This window comes from Ranitomeya imitator, chromosome 2 (genome assembly GCF_032444005.1).
Source record: "Ranitomeya imitator isolate aRanImi1 chromosome 2, aRanImi1.pri, whole genome shotgun sequence".
Taxonomy (NCBI): domain Eukaryota; kingdom Metazoa; phylum Chordata; class Amphibia; order Anura; family Dendrobatidae; genus Ranitomeya; species Ranitomeya imitator.
Window position 1 is genome coordinate 364,844,149 of NC_091283.1, and position 24,239 is coordinate 364,868,387.

General features: G+C 43.5%; 1 protein-coding gene and 1 non-coding gene across 2 annotated transcripts in view; one reads left to right on the forward strand and one right to left on the reverse strand.

The window, feature by feature from the left end:
• LOC138666585 (zinc finger protein Xfin-like) overlaps window positions 1–24,239 on the reverse strand; it is a 162,944-nt gene that overhangs the window by 125,530 nt on the left and 13,175 nt on the right. Inside the window, exons 2-6 of the mRNA XM_069754786.1 lie at window positions 5,619–5,768; window positions 5,310–5,489; window positions 5,103–5,226; window positions 4,922–5,019; window positions 4,636–4,726 (exon numbers count right to left, since the gene is read on the reverse strand). Coding sequence (XP_069610887.1) covers window positions 4,636–4,726; window positions 4,922–5,019; window positions 5,103–5,226; window positions 5,310–5,489; window positions 5,619–5,768 — 643 coding nt within the window. The remainder of the gene's footprint in view (window positions 1–4,635; window positions 4,727–4,921; window positions 5,020–5,102; window positions 5,227–5,309; window positions 5,490–5,618; window positions 5,769–24,239) is intronic.
• On the forward strand, window positions 6,220–6,291 carry TRNAP-AGG (transfer RNA proline (anticodon AGG)). Its single transcript has one exon. It is a non-coding gene; the product is annotated as a tRNA-Pro (tRNA).

Sequence of the window (24,239 nt, forward strand, 5' to 3'; positions counted from 1 at the left end):
GCCTCCCCCTTCCCTGTCCTGGTATTAATGCCTCCCACGTTCCGTCCCTGTATGCATGCCTCCTTATCCCCTATCCCTGTGTGCATGTTTCCTATTGAAAAAAAACAAAAAAAATCATACTCACCTACCTGCCTGCCCTGAGTGGTGGCACTGCATCTTGTTTCCTGCCTGCAGCTCTTCATATGTTCAGCCGTCAAGTGGTACCGCTCACTAAGGTGACGAATATGTGCTCCACGCCTATGGGAGTAAAGATGCCTCCATATTCATCACCTTAATGAGTGGTACCACGTGACCGCTGAGCACAGGAAGAGCTGCAGGCAGGCGCCTGGCGGTTGGAACAAGATGCAGTGCCAGCACCGAGGGTGCGCAGGTAGGTGATTATAATGTGTGCGCCAGCTCCTGGCACCCGCTGCTCTCCCCCTTCCCCGCTGGCTTTCTGTACCATGACTCGTGTATAAGCCGAGGGGTGCGTTTTCAGCATAAAAAAAATGTGCTGAAAAACTCTGCTCACTGTATACACAAGTATATACCGTACATTTGTCTTTTTGATCACTTTTTATTCCACTTTTTGTTCAGCGGTGTAATGATAAAGCATCGTTTTTTCTCATTTTTAATGTTTTTTACGGTGTTCACTGAATGGGTTAACTGGTGGGACAGTTTTATAGGTTGGGTCGTTCTGATACCAAATATGTGTACTGGTTTTATTTGAATTTTTTTCATAAAAATATTTATTTACGGGTATGGGTAATATATTTTTATTTTGTGATTTAAAAAAAATATTTTGACAAATTTTTTACTAAGACTCTCTATGGGAAGTTCACTTTCTTCAGTCTGATTGCAGTTCTAATGCATTACAATGCGTAAGCATTGCAATGCATAAGAACTTTCAGCCCTGCAGACACAAGTTAGTTGCACTCCTCATGATCTAACTATCTTGGAAGTGCCTCGTGACCCAGATGTCACCATGTCAATGATCGGGCCCCCACAAGGATGTCGGGGCACCAGTCGGAGGGCAGAAGGGGCTCCCTCCCTCTGCATGCCTACTAAATCCTGCGATCGCAGTATTTATGGGATTAAAGTGCTGGGAGCGATGCGGCCTCCGCTCCTTTCAGTGAGTTCCGGGTGTCAGCTGTCAGAATCGGCTGACACCCGGTGGCGATCATGCATGCACAACCTCTATAAGTACCTAGCGTCCTGGACATACAGATACGTCGAAGGTCATGAAGGGGATAAGGGCATACAAATTCAAAGTTTGATTTTTATGAAATTATTGTCAATGTTTTAATTATTTCATAAATAAACACCGCAACTTAATTATACCGCTATCAAAGTACAATGTGTCACAGGGAAAAAAAAACAGTCTCAAAATCACTGGGATCAAGTTAGTCATTGCAAAGTTAATACCATGTAAAGTGACGTGTCAGATTTGAAAAATGTGATCTGGTTAAAAAAAACAAAACTGGCTGCAGCAAAAAGCGATTAAATCAGAGGACCTTGGGTTTTAACTATTATAGACATAAACTGTGACTATAGACAATAAAATATCTACTAAAATGATGGCACTCCACCCCGACAATCTTCATCGTCAACGACTTAGTAACTAGTGGTGAAACATCTCTGGGTAATTAGACCTTGTGTCTTTGTGGCTCTCGACAATCCAAACTATTGTAGGGGTAAATATTTTCTGACAGATCTTCTTGAAGAAATATTAGACATTTAGAGCAGGGGGTGGGGAACCACAGGCCATAAACCTTTTCTTCAGCCACAGGGTAAATTCCCGAGGACCACAGTGCTTTAATTTCTTCCTGCTCTGTGAGCACGTGCACGCACCATTCATTATTCAATGCTGAAGCAGACGCAATGAAAGATTACGTCCTGAAACCAGTGCTATTATCATGACGCATTTTTTGGGTGTAGTTAGGGCACAATTTGAACAGTCCCCGAAGGATGGTATAAATATCTAAAAGGCTAAAAGGTCCTTGAGAGAAAAAGTTTTCCACCCCTGATTTAGAGAGAACTTTTTATCATAGTCCCCTAAACAAGAGTTGCATTCATTCATGGCAGACCATTGGAGCTTTTATGAGTTGTGAACAGCAAAGTAGAGAAAGTATTAGTTCTCCATATTACAGGAGAGATTATGCAGTTATCTGAATTCCTTAAGATTGGAAACATAATGGTGTTTATGACATGGAGTAATGGCATGAAACCAGCAGATATGACTAAATGTATATTACAGCCATCAACCACGCAGAGCTTAGACAAACAGTCATGGCAAAAAAGCATTGCTACCCTTGAAATTGTTCAGAAATTGAAGTACTTTTCCCAGAATAGAATGGCAATTACACGTTTTGTTATACACGTGTTTATTTTCTTTGTGTGTATTGGAACAGCACAAAAAAAAAAAGAAAAAGGCAAAATTGGATATAATTTCACACAACTCCAAAAATGGGCCGGACAAAATTGTTGTCATCATCAACTTAATATTAGATTGCACACACCTTGGCAGAAATAACTGCAATCAATCGCTTTCTATGTCCATCAACAAGCTTCTTATACCTCTCAGCTGGGATTTTGGATCACATCTTTTGTAAACTGCTCCAGGTCTCTCATATTTGAAGTGTAAATATAAAGAATCTGGCACTCAACTTCAATGCAACTTGAAATTTATTCCATAGTACACGAAACTTTTCGGCCTTGTGTGGCCTTCATCAGTTACGTACTTCAGGGTGCCCGGGCACTCACAACGACAAGCGGTGGACACCGCGTCAGGTCCCGGATTCTATAAGCTCCCAGCCTTGAACAAGGCAGTCATTTTTTCAATGATTCCCATTGGATCTACTAGATTACGCTCATCTAGCGATACCCAGTCACCCTGAAGTATGTAACTGATGAAGGCCACACAAGGCCGAAACGTTTTGTGTACTACGGAATAAATTTCAAGTTGCACTGAAGTTGAGTGCCGGGTTCTTTATATTTATGCTAGTAAGGTGTGGGAACCTACCCGTGCACCCCCGCAGCAGTGCTCACGTCTTTTGTTCACCGTCATATTTGAAGTGTGTCTTCTCCGAAAAGCAATTTTAAGATCTCTTCACAGGTGTTCAATGGGAATTAGATTGGGACACATTGCTGTCCACTTCTGGACTCTCCAACATTTTGTTTCCATCCATTTATGAGTGCTTCTTAAAGTATGTTTGGGGCCATTGTCCTGCTGGATACCCATGACCTAGGATGCAAACCCAGCTTTCTGACACTGGGCACTACATTGCGACTCAAAATCCGTTGGTAATATTCAGATTTCATGATACCTTGCACACAGTCAAGGCGCCCAGTGCCAGAGGCAGCAAAGCAAACCCAAAACATTTTTGAACCTCCACCATATTTGACTGTAGGCATTGTATTCTTTTGTTTGTAGGCCTCACTCTATTTTCGGTAAACAGTAAAATTATGTGCTTTAACAAAAAGCTCTATCTTGGTCTCAACAGTCCACAAGACACGTTCCCAGAAGAATTGTGGCTTACTCACGTACACATTTTGGCATACTGCAGTCTAGCTTTCTTATGTCTCTGTGTCAACAGTGGGGTTCTCTTGCATCTCCTACCATATGATTTCATTAAATTTAAATGTCAACAGATACTTTGTGCTGACACTGATGCTCTCTGAGCCTGTAGGACAGCTTGAATTTCTTTGGAACTTGATTGGGACTGCTTATCCAACGTCCAGATTATCCTGTCCTGCGTTTTAATCTTTCAACAATTTTTCTCTGCCGTCCACGTCCACGGAGATTAGTTAAGGTGCCATGGGTTGTAATCTTCTTGGTTATTCTTCTTGCGCACCATCGACAAAGGAACACAAAGATATCTGGAGATGGACTAGTGACCTTGAGATTGTTGATATTTTTCAACATTTCGGGTTCTCAAGTCATCAGACAGTTCTCTTCTTTCTGTTCTACATGCTTACTGTGGCACACACAGACACACAATGCAAAGACTGAGTCAACTGCTCCCCTTTGTATCTGGTTTCAGGTGTAATTTTCATATTGCTCGTTTATTGTGTAGTTTATTACAGTCCTCCTTCAAGTCAAAAAAACTTCAAATTGGTACTTAGCCAGGATTTATTACAGTCACATAAGTGAAGATTTTTATTTTTTGATTCGCAGACTCAACAATAGGCGGCTCCAGTACAAGTTGTTATATAATGGACATTTGTAGAATTCTAAATAGAGAAAATATCTTTCAGACTCTTGAAGGTAAAAATATCGACCTTTACTATTTTAAGATTTTTCTATTTACTGGATAACATGGTACAAAAGATATATATATTTTTCTTGTATATTTTAGGAGGCATTTTAAAAGATTATGTAACCTGGGCAGTTAAGGGTCAGCATCTTCTAATTCCAGGGATAGGATGGATACTTTGGGCTGTAAGCTCCTACCAAAACAAATCTAACTCCATCAGAAGAACTTTTAATGGCCTAAGTAATGGGGACAGTTTGGGTTAAAGGAGCATCTATTGGTTTAGCAGGAGAATGGTGACTACTTGATTGTGATATTGCCAGACTACACTGAAGACAAAGTACCCACATCCACTGACTGAGAAGAATCTGTGACTTCTCTACATTTAGTGGTTGCTACTCACCTGGGTAGTCATATGTAGGAATCTCCTCTTTACACCACTCATCACCTATTACAAATGTCTCTATAGTATTAATATGGGTCAGATCTTCACCCTGAAACAAATATTGTAAAAGTGACATACAGATCGAGAAGTCACATCTATGATCAGCTCTAATCCTGCCATCTCCACTGTTCTCATTACACAAGTATAAAACATATAATACTGATGGATAAAACAAGACTGAGCACAAGACCTTCACGGCCATCTACACATCATAGAGATCACATGACACCTTAGCTCCATCTACCTGATAATCCTGATGGTCACTGGGATTTTCTTGTTTACAGTCCTGTGGAAGAAGAGAATGGTGACATCTCTCTGGTGTTGTCGTCTTACTGGAAATAACTGGAAGAAACACATACAGGGACTGAATTCATTCGCTATATACAGATAATTATAGGCCGTGTGTATTTAGTCCTGTCTATTACCTGGTGATGTGAGGTGCTGTGGGTCCTCCATCATGACGTCCTTGTACAGATCTTTGTGTCCTTCTAAATACTCCCACTCCTCCATGGAGAAATAGACAGCAACATCCTGACACCTTATAGGAACCTGACACACACAATGATACTGTCATTCTTCTGATCCCATCAAAGCGTTACTGTATAATGTCCCAGTATTCCCAGCAGTGTCACCTCTCCAGTCAGCAGCTCAATCATCTTGTATGTGAGTTCTAGGATCTTCTGGTCATTGATGTCCTCATGTATCTTGGGGTGAGATGGAGGCACCGTGATTGGGCTCAGGGGTCTCCCCCATCCCTCAGACAGAGGGGCCTGACAGCGCTCACTAGAAGTCTTCTTCACTACTGTGTAATCCTGGTTATGGAGAGACACATTAATAAACCTCACTACAGACATTTCCAGAGTCCTCACCTCCCCAGTTCTGTCCATCTGTTATTCCCATAGATAAGAATGATGTAATGTGACGTCATCAGAATCTCTCACCTCTCCAGTAAGCCGGAAGAGGATCTCTAGGGTGATGTGTAAGATCCTCTCCGCCATCTTGTCCATGTCCATATCCATTCTTGATGGGTCATTCATGAACATTTTCTTATATAGAAGATCTCCACTGAGAAGATCAGCCATTGTATGGATCTGAATGGGAAGATTAACCGACTTAACATCATAATCAATCCTGTATAATAATACAATTACAGGAGATAATGGGAACATATAATGCAATATAATGTGTAAATGTTGTACTGTTGGTTTGTATAGATTAGAATGTCATGAACACCGCTCACTCACTGCACCCATAACTCGGATGCCAGTTCTCACACTACCTAGTCTACTAACCTAACACAATAGGCTGTCAACGAGCTAAATACACCCCACAGCCAGCTCACACATTCACAACATACTTCTTGATGTCACCAACCACTGTTTTGATAGGCTAGTGAGATGCCTTCTCTATGTGTGACACACTAGTACACATACAAAGTCAATTTCACAAGCAGCTAATAGGTACTCTTTCTGCATTCTGGCATAGACAGGGTAACACAACCAGGGTATACTTTTCATCTTCAAGGTTGAGTGTACGTTTGTCGGCTCGTTGGTCTAGGGGTATGATTCTCGCTTAGGGTGCGAGAGGTCCCGGGTTCAAATCCCGGACAAGCCCTACTCTGGGGGAACCAGAGTGTTCATCTTCTTTAGGGCAGCACGGTGGCGCAGTGGTTAGCACTGCAGACTTGCAGCGCTGGGGTCCTGGGTTCTAATCCTACCCAGGACAACATCTGCAAAGAGTTTGTATGTTCTTTCCGTGTTAGCGTGGGTTTCTTCCGGGCACACCGGTTTCCTCCCACATTCCAAACACATACTGATAGGGATTCTAAATTGTGAGCCCCATCGGGGACAGTGATGATAATGTGTGCAAAACTGTAAAGCGCTGCGGAATATGTTAGCACTATATAAAAATAAAGATTATTATTGGCAGCAGCTGCCAAGGCAAACAGGATCATGGGGTGCATTAAAAGAGGTCTGGATACACATGATGAGAGCATTATACTGCCTCTGTACAAATCCCTAGTTAGACCGCACATGGAGTACTGTGTCCAGTTTTGGGCACCGGTGCTCAGGAAGGATATAATGGAACTAGAGAGAGTACAAAGGAGGGCAACAAAATTAATAAAGGGGATGGGAGAACTACAATACCCAGATAGATTAGCGAAATTAGGATTATTTAGTCTAGAAAAAAGACGACTGAGGGGCGATCTAATAACCATGTATAAGTATATAAGGGGACAATACAAATATCTCGCTGAGGATCTGTTTATACCAAGGAAGGTGATGGGCACAAGGGGGCATTCTTTGAGTCTGGAAGAGAGAAGGTTTTTTCCACCAACATAGAAGAGGATTCTTTACTGTTAGGGCAGTGAGAATCTGGAATTGCTTGCCTGAGGAGGTGGTGATGGCGAACTCAGTCGAGGGGTTCAAGAGAGGCCTGGATGTCTTCCTGGAGCAGAACAATATTGTATCATACAATTATTAGGTTCTGTAGAAGGACGTAGATCTGGGGATTTATTATGATGGAATATAGGCTGAACTGGATGGACAAATGTCTTTTTTCGGCCTTACTAACTATGTTACTATGTTTAAACAAGCAAGGAACAAACTTATCCATTTTAGATTTAATGCATGAAAAAAGGTATAATACTTAAAGATAAAAAAGACATACACACAAAACAAAAACAGTACAAAAAGGGGGCGTTTTCCGGATGCTGGGCTGATGGGACGTGAGTGTGATTCGTTCCTGCCAGGCTTGGCTTTATAGCAGTTTTTGCAGGGAGTTGTGTCGGCTGCCCCGGGAACGGCTTTAGATGCCTTCCTCCTTTTCTCTGTCAAAGAACTACGAGGGCAACTGGAAGATCTAGATAATAGGGGGAGGAAATGCAATATCAGAGTGGGAGGTATTCCGGAATCTAATGAGCCTAGAAACCCCAAATTAATTCTTCAGGAGATCTTTAATGCTGTGCTGGGGGAACCTCCTTCAACATCTATTAAATTTTCCAGAGCTCATTGTGTCTTACAACCTGAGGGCTCAACCTCCTTCCCGGGCTGGTCATTGGTGCCTGAACGAGTTCTTAATAAAAGATCCTAATATTAGAAAGACTTTCTTGGACCATCTCACTGAATTCTTTCATCGTAATGAGGGTTCAGTTTCTTCTCCCTCAGTTTTATGGGATGCTCACAAGGCAGTGATGAGGGTGTATTGTATAAAATAGGGCCCTAGACTGAAATAGAATGCCAACTCTGAATATAATGGACTAGTCTCTCAACTTAAAAAAACTAGAAAGTAAATTGGCTGATATGCCTTCTTTAGGGACTTTGAGGAAAGTTGTGGGGATCAGAAATAGGTTACAGGACATCTCTATACGTAAAGTTGATAAATTACTCCTATATCCGAAACAAAAATATTATGAAAGGGGTAATAAGGCTCACTCATTACGGGCTAGGCAACTGAGGGAGAGAGTCTCATGCTCTATCCACCAGGATATTAGAGGAGACAACGACACGATTCACTATAACATGGCAGAAATATAAAACATTTTTTATGATTTCTATCGTGAATTATATGGTCTAAAAGACACCCTTCCCTCGGATGTGGAAAGTAAAGATACCTTATTGCAGAACTTCCTTTCAGGTCTAAATCCCCCAGAGCTCCTTCCAGAAGCATTAACATTTCTTAATCAGCCAGTAGCTAAAGATGAGATCATAGATATCTTGAAGGACCTTCCCTTGGGTAAATCTCTGGGCCCAGATGGGTTGACCTACTTGTATTATAAGACCTTCTTAGAGGAGCTTACCCCTCACATGATTAGGATGTTCAATTCTTGTATGGAGGGTTCTCCCATCCCGGGTTCGCTCTTGCACTCCTATATGGCCCTTGTCCCTAAGACTGGAAGGGGTCCACTGGATTGTTCAAACTATCATTCGATAGCTCTATTAAATTCTGACCTTAAAATTTGTACCTGCATGCTAGCCAACAGGCTCAATTCCTGGCTGCCCCAGCTTGTTGACAAGGACCAGGTGGGTTTTGTTCCCTTTTGTCAGGGGGGCGATCATGCTAGACGGGCGATAGACTTGATAGGGGTCTCTAACAGAAATAATGTGCAAATGCTTATCTTGAGCCTGGATGCAGCAAAGGCGTTTGATCGACTAAATTGGTCTTTTCTGTCTGAGACGATGCTTTGAAAGCATTTGGTATCTCGGGAGCTTTTTTAACGGCTATCAGGGCCTTAAATATTGCCCCTTCAGCTTCGATTAAACTGCCTTTCCACTCCTCTCCTGCTTATAAAATCTTGAATGGTATGCGTCAGGGATACCCCTATCGCCTTTACTATATGTCCTGTGCATAGAGCCTCCTTGCTGCCATGATACAAAATCCTAATATTTCAGGGGTAGAGGGCAGAAATATAGTTTGCAAGATTTCATTGTTTGCGGTTGATGTACTTTTAACCCTTACTAAACTTCATACTACTTTACCCAATCTCATGGAGGAGTTAAAAATATACGGGGCTTATCAGGTTATAATGTTAAATGTTCCTGCGGGCATTCTGGACCATTCGAAATTAAACTTCAAATTTAGATGGCAGACTGACGTTGTCAAGTATTTGGGGATTCACTTGTCCTCTTCCTACAATACACTTTATTCTTGTAATTTTCCGCCAATGTTCTTGGATCTGAGGAAATTATTAGATAAATTAATGCCCCTTTCACTTTCCTTGACAGGTCGTATAGCCTCCATTAAGATGTCTCTTCTCCCCAAGTTGCTTTACTATTTTGAGACTCTCCCAGTTAGGATCCCCTTGGGGGAACTTGAGTCCCTTCAGGCTTCTATAATGTTGTTCATCTGGAATGGTAAGCGTCATCGTATCTCTAAGCATATCCTTGTCTCTTACAGCAGAGGTCCCCAACTCCAGTCCTCAAGGCCCACCAACATGTCATGTTTTCAGGATTTCCTTAGTCTTGCCCAGGTAATAATTGCATCACCTGTGCAATGCAAAGGAAATCCTGAAAACATGACCTGTTGGTGGGCCTTGAGGACTGGAGTTGGGGACCTCTGCCTTACAGGACTCAAGGAGGAATTTCTGTCCTTGATATTGGGTTTTATTGGGCAGCCCATTTGCGTAGGATTCCCTCGAGGGCCTCTCTGTGGGCTTTTAACAAATGGACAGAAATAGAAAAGCTATGGCTGGCCCCAATCCATCTGAATACCTTGTTATGGAAAATCAAGCCCATCAGGGTTTCAGTCCCGCTATTGGGACCTATACAGTTCACAAGAGAGGTTTGCCTAACATGTATGAGGAAGTTTAATCTGGCCTGTCGCAACTCGCCAATTATATCATTTTTTTATCAACCTCTGATACCGAATAGCATGGATGCTGCAAATGTCCACCCGTGGATTTCGACAGGATTGTTCAGATTTGAAGACTTAGTGGACGGGGACACGCTGGAGGTACTTAAGTTTGATTATATCAAGTCTAGATTTACTATATACAGTACAGACCAAAAGTTTGGACACACCTTCTCATTTAAAGATTTTTCTGTATTTTCATAACTATGAAAATTGTACATTTACACTTCAGGCATCAAAACTGTGAATTAACACATGTGGAATTATATACTTGTAACGTGGTCTACCAAGCTGGGGTACCTCTTTCAGTACCACCCCGTGTTTCAGGAGGTCCACTCTGCTTTGGCTGGAGTCTGAATGAAGGACGCTGGCTGGAATTGCTTGGTTACATGGGCGCATATAAAAGATCACTTCTCCACGTATTTCCAGTCTGACAAAACTTTACTCACAGGACACAGAATATATCACACAGATACAGAGGGCAGGCCAATAGAAAAGCGGCAGGCCAGACATACATTACAATAGTTGCAGGTGGCCGGAGCCGATATTTACTGTGGGAATTACAAAGGAGGGGGAGGACAAAAGGGGAATATCGTGTCCCCTCTGCCCAGGTCGCAGCCTGTGGGCTAATGCATTAGGGACATGCATCTCACATGGAACCTATTATACATACATACATATAACTGCACAACATATTCTGGGTGCTGAGTGGTTCCATAACACGTAACAATACTTAACAAAAAAGTGTGAAACAACTGAAATTATGTCTTATATTCTAGGTTCTTCAAAATAGCCACCTTTTGCTTTGATGACTGCTTAGCACACTCTTGGCATTCTCTTGATGAGCTTCAAGAGGTAGTCACCGGGAATGATCTTCCAACAATCTTGAAGGAGTTCCCAGAGATGCTAAGCACTTGTTGGCCCTTTTGCCTTCACTCTGCGGTCCAGCTCACCCCAAACCATCTCGATTAGGTTCAGGTCTGGTGACTGTGGAAGCCAGGTCATCTGGCATAGTACCCCATCACTCTCCTTCTTGGTCAAATAGCCTTTACACAGCCTGGGGTGTGTTTGGGGTCATTGTCCTGTTGAAAAATAAATGATGGTCCAACTAAATGCAAACCGAATGGAATAGCATGCCGCTGCAAGATGCTGTGGTAGCCATGCTTGTTCAGTATGCCTTCAATTTTGAATAAATCCCCAACAGTGTCACCAGCAATGCACCCCCACACTATCACACCTCCTCCTCCATGCTTCACGGTGGGAATCAGGCATGTAGAGTCCATCCGTTCACCTTTTCTGCGTCGCACAAAGACACGGTGGTTGGAACCAAAGATCTCAAATTTGGACTCATCAGACCAAAGCACAGATTTCCACTGGTCTAATTTCCATTCCTTGTGTTCTTTAGCCCAAACAAGTCTCTTCTGCTTGTTGCCTGTCCTTAGCAGCGGTTTCCTAGCAGCTATTTTACCATGAAGGCCTGGTGAACAAAGTCTTCTCTTAACAGTTGTTGTAGAGATGTGTCTGCTGCTAGAACTCTGTGTGGCACTGACCTGGTCTCTAATCTGAGCTGCTGTTAACCTTTGATTTCTGAGGCTGGCGACTCGGATAAAATTATCCTCAGAAGGAGAGGTGACTCTTGGTCTTCCTTTCCTGGGGCAGTCCTCATGTGAGCCAGTTTCTTTGTAGCGCTTGATGGTTTTTGCCACTGCACTTGTGGACACTTTCAAAGTTTTCCAAATTTTTCGTACTGACTGACCTTCATTTCTTAAAGTAATGATGGCCACTCGTTTTTCTTTACTTAGCTGCTTTTTTCTGGCCATAATACAAATTCTAACAGTCTATGCAGTAGGACTATCAGCTGTGTATCCACCAGATTCTGCACAACACAACTGATGGTCCCAACCCCATTTATAAGTCAAGAAATCCCACTTATTAAACCTGACAGGGCACACCTGTGAAGTGAAAACCATTCCCGGTAACTACCTCTTGAAGCTCATATAGAGAATGCCAAGATTGTGCAAAGCAGTCATCAAAGCAAAAGGTGGCTACTTTGAAGAACCTAGAATATAAGACATAATTTCAGTTGTTTCACACTTTTTTGGTAAGTATATAATTCCACATGTGTTAATTCATGGTTTTCGATGCCTTCAGAGTGAATGTACAATTTTTATAGTCATGAAAAATCTTTAAATGAGAAGGTGTGTCCAAACTTTTGGTCTGTACTGTATAATAGGGAGTTCTTTCAGTATATGCAGATTAAGCATCTTGCTTTATCGTTATATGGAGCATTAAAGGTGTCCTCACCTTCTGACTTTAAGAAGATTTGCAAAAGGGGCCCATCAAGGAAGGGATTAATCTCAGAAATACATAAGATCATAAATAGTGATGAGCGAGTATACTCGTTGCTAGGGTTTTCCGGAGCACGCTCGGGTGGTCTCCGAGTATTTGTTACTGTTCGGAGATTTAGTTTTTGTTGACTTAGCTGCATGATTTATGGCTGCTAGACACCTTGATTACTTGTGAGAATTCCCTAGCAACCAGGAAATCCCCACATGTATTCAGGTTGGCTAGAAGCCGTAAATCATGCAGCTGCGTCAACAAAAACAAAATCTCTGAGCACTAACAAATACTTGGAGATCACCCGAGTGTGCTCGGGAAAACCCCAGCAATGAATATACTCGCTCATCACTAATTATATATCATTCCCAGGGGGGGTCAGCAATAAAAACATCCGTACATGAGTAGATGGGAGTCTATTTTGGGGAGGGGTCTGTTGCCTCAAACCTGGCAACATATTTGGGATAGGGTAGCTAAATCTTCTATTTGCACTCTTTATAAGGAGAATCAGTATAAAATGTTGATGTTCTGGTATCACACTCCGGAGCTCCTCCACAGATTGAACGCCCAGCTTTCGAACCTCTGTTAGTGTTGTGGTTCGGAGGTTGGCTCTCAAAAGCACATCTTTTGGCCTTTTCCGGTGATCATTAGTTTTTGGGAGTAAGTAAGAGCCTTAATTTGCAGGGTTCTTTTTGTGGAGGTTGAATGACATCCAGCTATTTTCTCCTAAATGTCTCTCCTTTAGGGATGGGGAAAAATTCAACTTAACTCCTCTTACACATTCTCACTGCTGTGTGGTGTTTGATAGCTCTTAACTGGAAGCAGACCTCCCGCCTTCTCATTAGCACTTACTAAACAGAATTGCTGACATCCGTAGAATGGGATATATGATGGCTTTGCTGAGAATTAGAGTGGACAGATTTGATACAATTTGGGCCCATTGGGATTATTATTCGGCTTAAACTAGCGGTTAGGACTTTTTTTTTCTCTTAATATTTCTACACAGTTTGTGCCTTTTTTCCCCCTTTTCCTTATCCCTTCCTGTCTACGTCTTGTCCATTTTATATTTGTTTAGATATCAGCCAGTGGATTAAAGGATGAAGCTAGCATACAGTAGAATCAATCATTCTTTCTCAAGGATTTATTTCAGAACTGGATTTTTAGTTTATCACTAAACACTTCATTTTTTGTTCCACTAGGGTAAGCGATCCCTTATATTATATTTCACGTACAGCTCTGGCAAAAATTAAGAGACCACCACATCAAAACCCTGTCATGGGCAGCCCAATCTCCAGACCTGTACCCCATTGAAAACCTCTGGAATGTAATCAAGAGGATGATGGATAGTCACAAGCCATCAAACAAAGAAGAACTGCTTACATTTTTGCACCAGAAGCAGTGTGAAAGGCTGGTAGAAAGCATGCCAAGACGCATGAAAGCTGTGATTAAAAATCATGGTTATTCCACAAAATATTGATTTCTGAACTCTTCCTGAGTTAAAATATTAGTATTGTTATTTCTAAATGATTATGGACTTGTTTTCTTTGCATTATTTTGAGGTCTCAAAGCAATGTTTTATTATTTTGACCATTTCTCCTTTTCAGAAAAAAAAAACAAAATTTATTCCTTGGAAATTCGGAGACATGTTGTCAGAAGTTTATAGACTAAAAGAACAATTTACATTTTACTCAAAAATCTATAATATAACGCTGGGAGCGTCACTCTGTCCGAAGCCTTTATAGACTGCGCAGGCGCAAGCGCCGGCGCAGTCTGGGCCTCACAGAGTGACGCTCCCGGGAGATCGCGGTGTGCGCGCACACCACGATCTCCAACAGAGAAGCAGGGACCGCCAGGAGGGTGAGTATCGCCCATATTCACCTGTCCCCGTTCCACCGCTGAGCGCCGCCATCTTCCCGGTCTTCGGCCTGTGACCTTCAGTTCAGAGGGCGCGATGACGCGCTTAATGCGCGCAGGCGCCGCCCTCTGACTGAACAGTCACGGCCAGGAGACCGGGAAGATGGCGGCGCCCAGTGCTGGAACGGGGACAGGTGAATATAGTAAGTGCTGGGGGGCCTGAGCTGGCGGCGATACCGGCACCTGACCCCCACAGCGTGCCGGTGTCCCCGCCTGCTCAGGCCCCCCAGCACTCGGCGCCGAGCGGGTCAGAGGCAGTATGGGGACGCAGGATGGAGCAGCACATAAGTATGGGGACGCAGGATGGAGCAGCACATAAGTATGGGGACGCAGGATGGAGCAGCACATAAGGATGGGGACGCAGGGTGGAGCAGCACATAAGTATGGGGACGCAGGATGGAGCAGCACATAAGGATGGGGACGCAGGATGGAGCAGCATATAAGGATGGGGACGCAGGATGGAGCAGCACATAAGGATGGGGACGCAGGATGGAGCAGCATATAAGGATGGGGACGCAGGATGGAGCAGCACATAAGGATGGGGACGCAGGGTGGAGCAGCACATAAGGATGGGGACGCAGGATGGAGCAGCATATAAGGATGGGGACGCAGGATGGAGCAGCACATAAGGATGGGGACGCAGGGTGGAGCAGCACATAAGGATGGGGACGCAGGATGGAGCAGCACATGACAGGATGGGGACGCAGGATGGGGCAGCGCATGACAGGATGGGGACGCAGGATGGAGCAGCACATGACAGGATGGGGACGCAGGATGGAGCAGCACATGACAGGATGGGGACGCAGGATGGAGCAGCACATGACAGGATGGGGACGCAGGATGGAGCAGCGCATGACAGGATGGGGACGCAGGATGGAGCAGCGCATGACAGGATGGGGACGCAGGATGGAGCAGCACATACCAGGATGGGGACCATATACCAATATAAATGCTCGCCACCCAGGCGTAGAACGGGCTCAATAGCTAGTATACCTATAAAGAGAAAAATCAAACAAACTGAACAATTTGCAGTGGTCTCTTAATTATTGCCAGAGCTGTAACTGTATTTTGTATTTGAAACTCTTCCAAATATCTTTATTTTATTTTGGTATTTACATTGCACTTTGACAGATGCCTAGAATGTAACAATTTGTTTGGGGTTTGGGGGGATTTTTTGTCTATAATTGTTTAAATATAAGATGTATTAAAAATTTACATTAAAAAAGGACAAAAATAAATGGGATAAATGCAGAAGTGTCTTATGGGCTGGACCTGAGAGACGTCTAAAGGATGAGATCACCATGGCGATTAGGAAAGCTCTACAAATTATGATGTCTCTGCTGCATCTGACAATCCTGGCACTTGAACCCACAGAAACGATTATGTTCCCTGAACACAGATATAGCCGTGAATGGTGTTGATATGAGATTATTATTGTTATGGATGTGGTATGGAATCATTGCAATTCCACTGTGCAATGTGATGCTAGAGACATCCATTGTTCCTCCTGGAGAAAAGCCTCCGCTAAATAAGTCTGGCAACAAATCTTTCATAGAGACCATAGGAAAGCCCAGCCAAGTAGAAGGTTTGTGTGCACGGACAATCGGGAGAGACAGTCGTCAACCCAATGATCGTTCAGCCAACAGTTATATGTGTTTATGCCATTAGTATTACACTACACAGTAGTACAGTGTACCACCTGAGCCATCAAAGACTTGCATGTTGTATAATTGCACTAATGAGTGTTGTTGAAAAAAGTTTAAAAACAGATTTGAGATTTTATAGTTTTTCCAGGTTGAAGGTAGACATAAGCCCATCGAGCTCAGCCTAAAGCATAACATGTTGATCCTCTAGAAGGTAAAAACCCCATAAGCGAAAACTAATAGCCCCATGTTATGGGAAAAATTCCTTCTGGATTACAAAATCGGCAATCAGACTAGTTCTCTGGATTAAGTGAAAAAATAAATCACAGTTTTAGCAAGAGAAAAAAAAACCTCAAATTCTTGATGAAGACACAGAGAATGCACCTTCTATATATCTGAGTTAACAGCATAATTTATTTTATGTAAGGCACAGAAAAAAATCTGGTCCTCCTCCTACCTCTCTGACTGCGCCTTCACTGTATCTTTTGCTGGCTCCTCTTCGTCTCCTCTTCCCCTTATCATTGGGGTTCCTCAAGGATCAGTCCTAGGCCCCCTCCTCTTCTCCTTATATACTGCCCCTATTGGACAAGCAATCAGTAGATTTGGTTTTCAGTACCATCTCTATGCTGATGACACCCAAATATACATATCGTCTCCTGACATCACCCCTTCATTACTACAAAACACCAGTGTTTGCTTTTCTGCTGTCTCTAACATCATGACCTCCCTCTATCTAAAACTGAATCTGATGAAAACTAAACTGCTTGTGTTTCTTCCCTCCTCTAACCTACCTATGCCCGATATTGCCAGTTCCATGTGTGGTTCTATTATTACTCCCCAGCATCATGCTTGCTGTCTTGGCGTTATATTTGACTCAGATCTTTTCTTCACACCCTACATTCTATCACTCGCCCGCTCATGTGATCTTCAAAAACATCTCTAGAATTCAAATTTTTCGTTCCTTTGACTCCTAAAAAACTCTGTCGCTCTTATTCACTCTTTTCTGGACTACTGCAACTCTCTACTAATCAGTCTTCCTCTCATTAAACTGTTCCATCTCCAATCTGTCCTGAAAGCAACAGTCAAGATTACAGTTAGGGCCAGAAATATTTGGACAGTGACACAATTTTCGCGAGTTGGGCTCTGCATGCCACCACATTGGATTTGAAATGAAACCTCTACAACAGAATTCAAGTGCAGATTGTAACGTTTAATTTGAAGGGTTGAACAAAAATATCTGATAGAAAATGTAGGAATTGTACACATTTCTTTACAAACACTCCACATTTTAGGAGGTCAAAAGTAATTGGACAAATAAACATAACCCAAACAAAATATTTTTATTTTCAATATTTTGTTGCAAATCCTTTGGAGGCAATCACTGCCTTAAGTCTGGAACCCATGGACATCACCAAACGCTGGGTTTCCTCCTTCTTAATGCTTTGCCAGGCCTTTACAGCCGCAGCCTTCAGGTCTTGCTTGTTTGTGGGTCTTTCCGTCTTAAGTCTGGATTTGAGCAAGTGAAATGCATGCTCAATTGGGTTTAGATCTGGAGATTGACTTGGCCATTGCAGAATGTTCCACTTTTTGGCACTCATGAACTCCTGGGTAGCTTTCGCTGTATGCTTTGGGTCATTGTCCATCTGTACTATGAAGCGCTGTCCAATCAACTTTGCAGCATTTGGCTGAATCTGGGCTGAAAGTATATCCCGGTACACTTCAGAATTCATCCGGCTACTCTTGTCTGCTCTTATGTCATCAATAAACACAAGTGACCCAGTGCCATTGAAAGCCATGCATGCCCATGCCATCACGTTGCCTCCACCATGTTTTACAGAGGATGTGGTGTGCCTTGGATCATGTGCCGTTCCCTTTCTTCTCCAAACTTTTTTCTTCCCATCATTCTGGTACAGGTTGATCTTTGTCTCATCTGTCCATAGAATACTTTTCCAGAACTGAGCTGGCTTCTTGAGGTGTTTTTCTGCAAATTTAACTCTGGCCTGTCTATTTTTGTTATTGATGAATGGTTTGCATCTAGATGTGAACCCTTTGTATTTACTGTCATGGAGTTTTCTCTTTACTGTTGACTTAGAGACAGATACACCTACTTCACTGAGAGTGTTCTGGACTTCAGTTGATGTTGTGAACGGGTTCTTCTTCACCAAATTAAGTATGCGGCGATCATCCACCACTGTTGTCATCCGTGGACGCCCAGGCCTTTTTGAGTTCCCAAGCTCACCAGTCAATTCCTTTTTTCTCAGAATGTTCCCAACTGTTGATTTTGCTACTCCAAGCATGTCTGCTATCTCTCTGATGGATTTTTTCTTTTTTTTCAGCATCAGGATGTTCTGCTTCACCTCAATTGAGAGTTCCTTTGACCGCATGTTGTCTGCTCACAGCAACAGCTTCCAAATGCAAAACCACACACCTGGAATCCACCCCTGACCTTTTAACTACTTCATTGATTACAGGTTAACGAGGGAGACGCCTTCAGAGTTAATTGCAGCCCTTAGAGTCCATTGTCCAATTACTTTTGGTCCCTTGAAAAAGAGGACGCTATGCATTACAGAGCTATGATTCCTAAACCCTTTCTCCGATTTGGATGTGGAAACTATCATATTGCAGCTGGGAGTGTGCACTTTCAGCCCATATTATATATATACCGTAATTGTATTTCTGAACATGTTTTTGTAAACAGCTAAAATAACAAAACTTGTGTCACTGTCCAAATATTTCTGGCCCTAACTGTATATTCCCATCCCACCGCTACATCAATGCCTCTACTCTGTGCCAGTCATTGCACTGGTTGCTCATCTGCCACATAGTCTGATTCAAACATATCACTCTCACCCACAAAATTCTCTACAGTTCAGCACCACCCTACAAATGCTCCCTCACCTTTGTCTACCACACTACCCATGCCCTCCGTTCCACTGATGACCAAAGACTAACATCCTCAGTAATCTGAACCTCCCACTCCCGTCTCGAAGACTTCTCTCATGCTGTGCCAATTCTTTGGAATGCATTACCCAGGACAATTAGATCAATCCCCTCTAAAATGTAAAGTGCTGCGGAATATGTTGGCGCTATAGATGGAGCTATTATTATGCTAAAATTTGATCCTTATACAGTATTGGTACAAACTTATTAATTGTATTAAATTGTGGACTGTACTGGAAACTGACAAAGGTTTTTTTATGCTCATTTTGCTTTTTGTATGAAAAATAAGATCATTGTGATTTTTGTGCAACATAATATTTGATTAAGATTCCAACAGGGATAACGTCTCTCTTTTAATTTATTATAGGATTGATTTAGTTCAGCATGTAAATTATCAATATTGCTATAATTCTTTTAACCCTTGTAAATTCACCTACTGGAATTGAATTGACCTAAATGGGATGACTACTAGTAGCGTGAAGAATAGTGTTGCCTGTAAGAGGTTTGGTATACATTGATGTGGAAATTACATGGCTATGTATATCCTGTAATTTTAAATCTAAAAAATAAATTTGAAAAGAATCATGTGTGTAAGTAAATTTTAAATTGTAATAATTGGAATTGAGATAATTAAAGTCTGGTATGGCAGACACATGACGGGTCCATATGATGAGCAGGTCATCGATGTATCTGCCATACCAAACAATGTGAGCGGCATAAAAATTGGAAATAGAAAAAACAAAATGAAACTACCTAAGAGCAATATCTAAATTTGCTATAGAAGGTGAAAATTTTGCACCCATTGCACACCTGTATGTTGGAGATAATATTGCTCATCAAAAGGAAAAAAAGTTAGGAATCATTAGGAAATGCATGACCTGTATGATGTAATGTATTAAATCTTGAGTACAGTGACTGTATTTTGGTAAATTTAGTATTTTTAAAATTAAGCTCTTCCATAGCTGCAGAATGAGGTATAGAACTGTACAATGATACCACATATCAAAAAGACACGGCACTCTGTGAGGTAATTGTTGGTGCACAAGTAGAGTATCCAGCCCGTAGTATCCAATAATCTGAAAACGCTTGGCACTCAAAACTTGGAAAATATTATTTTGTGTTCATTTATTATGCATCCAGGCAATGGATTGTTAAACGTTTTCGGCCCACCACTGGGCCTTCATCAGAAGATGACGTATAATGCATCATCCATGTCAATCAAGGCAGTAAGATGGATGGTATCAACCACTGAGGAAGCTCAATTTTGATTTGTTTTTATTTGAGCCTCAAAAAGAAGTGGCATCTTCTGTTCCCTATCAACATATCCTAAAATATTGCCAACACTGCCGGGGTCCTAACAATATTATCCTACAATGATGTCATTAAATATACCAAATAAAAAAAACAAAGCTAAAATCCAGTTACATGGACTAAAAAGATACATACACTGTGTGCAGACTTATTAGGCAAGTTGTATTTTGATCACATGATACTTTTTATACATGTTGTCCTACTCCAAGGTGTTCAGGCTTGAGAGGCAACTACCAATTAGGCAAATCAGGTGATGTGCATCTCTGTAATGAGGAGAAAGGAGAGGTGATGTCTAATGACATCAAAACCCTATATAAGGTGTGCTTAATTATTAAGCAACTTCCTTTCCTTTGGCAAAATGGGTCAAAAGAGAGATTTGATGGGCTCAAAATTGTGAGATGTCTTGCAGAGGGATGCAGCAGTCTTGAAATTGCCAAACTTTTGAAGCGTGATCACCGAACAATCAAGCGTTTCATGGCAAATAGCCAACAGGGACGCAAGAAGCGTGTTGGGCAAAAAAGGCGTAAAATAACTGCCCATGAATTGAGGAAAATCAAGCGTGAAGCTGCCAAGATGCCATTTGCCACCAGTTTTGCCATATGTCAAAGCTGCAACATTACTGGAGTAACAAAAAAGCACATGGTGTTGCGATACACAGGGACATGGCCAAGTGTCAGGATTCCCCTGACCGCTGCCACCAATTTGTCACGATTCACACCGTGACCGTCACCCCTACGTCACGGGTTGGGGTGACTTTAGGCCAACAGACGGCTATCACATGTGCAGGGGGGCTTATCTTAGTTATCCCTCCACTGCTAACAATGTGATGAGAAAACACACACAAGGCTATTGACCTCTTAGTTTACAGCAGGGGCTTATTCTAGGTATCCCACTGCTTTCAATATACCACAAACTGCAGGGATTTATGTATATCCCGCTTACAGTTCCACTTAACACTTGCAGCTCTCTGGCGCCCCCCTTACTCTCAGGTCAGATTAGGTACTGCACCCTGGGTAATTAGTCGCCAGAAAGGCTGCCTGCTATGTACTGGCTATTGGGCACGCTGCAGCGACGCGATAAACTACTCCCACTCAGGCAGGAACAATAATTATCAACGCCGCAGTCGCTACAAAATCACCCCAAAAGCCTGCACGGTATCACTGCCACCAGCTTCGATTAAACGGGTCCGAAGCTAACCCAACACAGTAGCGTAATTCTCTTCCAGAGACTTAGGGTACGGTTGTTAGAGCATGGAGAATGAACTAACTTATAATAGTATATCCCATAAAAAATTAGGCAGTGCTTTTTCAAAAATATTTTATGAAGATGTTACAAATGAGACAATTGCAAATATGTACAAGGGTAATTATGAAATAAACAGGGATTAAATGAGAAAATGTAACACTCACATGTTCAAAGCATGGCAGGTAACCAGGCTAGTGGAGTTTTTTTTCCATACGTCCCAGCTCATTGGACGTGCTGCTGGCTTTAGGAGAAGACAAGAAGTCAGGAAGAAATCTGAGCTGGGGAAGCCTGCCAGACACTTAAAACCTTAAGGCTGTGACATCACAGAAAGGCTGGCTTATCCAGACCCTCCTCTCTCTACATTCTGAGTAAACTTTAAACTATTTTCTCTGATTTCTATAACTTCACTACAAAACATGTCAGAGTCATACCAAACCCAGCATTCATCTCGGATTAACATGAGCATTCTAATGAGATCAAATATGTCCTATCTGGGATACATATTTACAGAGAAAACCCTACTTCTTTACCAGACGGAGTTAGAAGCCTGTGTTTCGGGGAATGGGTAGGTCCACCGAGTGAGAATACGAATATATATTTTCGTGTTCTTAACGTAAACATGGTGCATAATATCGTACAAAAACCAAACAAAGAATCTTTCATGGATCCTAGAAACTTCTAGACACTTCTAAACAATTCTCTGCTAGAGGAAAATTTGAGCCTAGTCGTAAATACCTCTCGGCCATAAAACTCCCCAGTACATTGGCAAAGCAGCTCTTGGCTGAATGAAAGGGAAGGGGGGCTTGGGAGTTGAAAGTCAGGAATTTGAAGCTACAAACTGTTGCAGCATCACTCCAAGAAGGGGGGCTTAGCCCACGCAGGCTAGCAAAACAACTACTTATGATATTTCATACCATATCGTGACACCTCCCCCTTTTGGTGTGCGTTAGGGAGGCAGTACCCCACGGTATGCCTCCATGGGCACCTCAGTAGGTTCACCCTGGCGGGAGAGTCCATCTGCATTCCCATGCTCTTTGCCCGTTTTGTGTTCAATGGTGAAGTCAAACTGCTGAAGGGCAAGGCTCCAGCGTAGCAACCTGCCGTTGGTTCCACACATGGCGTTTAGCCAGCGCAGAGGGTTGTGGTCGGTCACCACAGTGAAGAGGCGACCGTACAAGTAGGGCTGCAAGCGCTGCAGGGCCCAGACTATGGCCAGGCGCTCCTTCTTGATGGTGGAGTAGGCCACTTCCCTCGGAAAAAGCTTCCGGCTCAGGTATAACACGGGGTGCTCTTGGTCCTCCGAGTCAACCTGGCTGAGCACAGCACCAAGGCCAAACTCGCTGGCGTCGGTCTGCACCAAGAACGGTCGACTGCTGTCAACTGCTTTCAACACAGGGGCGTTGCACAGTGCGGTTTTCAACGCCTGGAAGGCCCCCTCACAGCCATCTGTCCAGTTGACGATGTGGGGTAGCTTCTTCCTGGTGAGGTTCGTCAAAGGTTTTGCCAGGCTACTATAGTGCTGTACGAAGCGCCTATAGTACCCTGCAGTGCCCAAGGACATCACCTGTTTCTTGGTCAGTTCACGATCACTCCCACTTTTCCAGGCTCTGGCTTCAGGGTGTTCCCGCCTACCCGGTGCCCCAGGTAGTGAACCTCCCTCATGCCCATTTGACACTTTCCCGGCTTGATAGTCAGTCCTGCTTGGTGAATTCGTCTGAGCACCTCCTTGAGATGCTGCAGGTGTTCCTTCCAGGAGGGACTGAAGATGGCAATGTCATCCAAGTACGCCACCGCGTACTTCTCCAGTCCCTGAAGCAGGAGGTTGACCATCCGCTGGAAAGTGGCAGGGGCATTCTTCATGCCGAAGGGCATGACCATGGACTCGTACAGTCCAAAGGGTGTGATAAAGGCGGACTTCTCCTGTGCCTAAGGGCTCAGGGGAATCTGCCAGTATCCTCGACTCAGATCCATTATTGTTAGGTAATTTGCGCCAGCTAACTTCTCAAGCAGCTCCTCGATGCGCGGCATTGGGTGCGCATCCGAGGCTGTGATGGCGTTGAGCCCCCTGTAGTCCACGCAGAACCGGGTGGTCCGGTCCTTCTTTGGCACGAGAACTACAGGTGATGCCCACGCGCTCTTTGACCGTCGAATCACCCCCAGCTGTAGCATCTCATCGATCTCTTGGCGCATAATCTGCTGCACCTGGTCAGAGATTCGATAGGGTGTTCGCCGTAGTGGGGCGTGATTCCCGGTGTCCACCTCGTGGACTGCTGAGTCCTCCCAGGTCGGTTGGAGAACACGACCCGGAAGGGTTCCAGTGTGGTTTGCAACTGCAATCGCTGGGGTTCAGTTAACGAGGCGCTTACCTCCACGTCCTCGATGGACCCATTGGCCTTGGCTTGGGCCAGCATGTCCAGGAGGGTGTCTTCCTCCCCGTCTTCGGGCAAGCTGCAGACCGGTAGGACGAAAGGTTCACGTTCGTGATGAGCCTTCATCATGCTGACGTGAAAGGCCTTTTGCCTACCCCGAGCGTGGTCAAGCGTGACCACGTAAGTGACCGGGTTGAGCTGTTGGTGGACGACGTACGGGCACTCCCAGGCTGCCTGAAGCTTATCCGTTGGTACGGGGACCAGCACCCACACCTTTTGACCCACGTGGTAGGTCCGCTCCCGGGCGTTCTGGTCGTACCAGTGCTTCTGATCAGCCTGAGCCTGCGTCATGTTGTCATGCACCAACTGCGTCAAGGTCTGCATCTTGTCACGGAAGCGCATGACATACTCCACTATGGACACTTCAGAAGGGTTCGGCTCCTCTTCCCAGGAT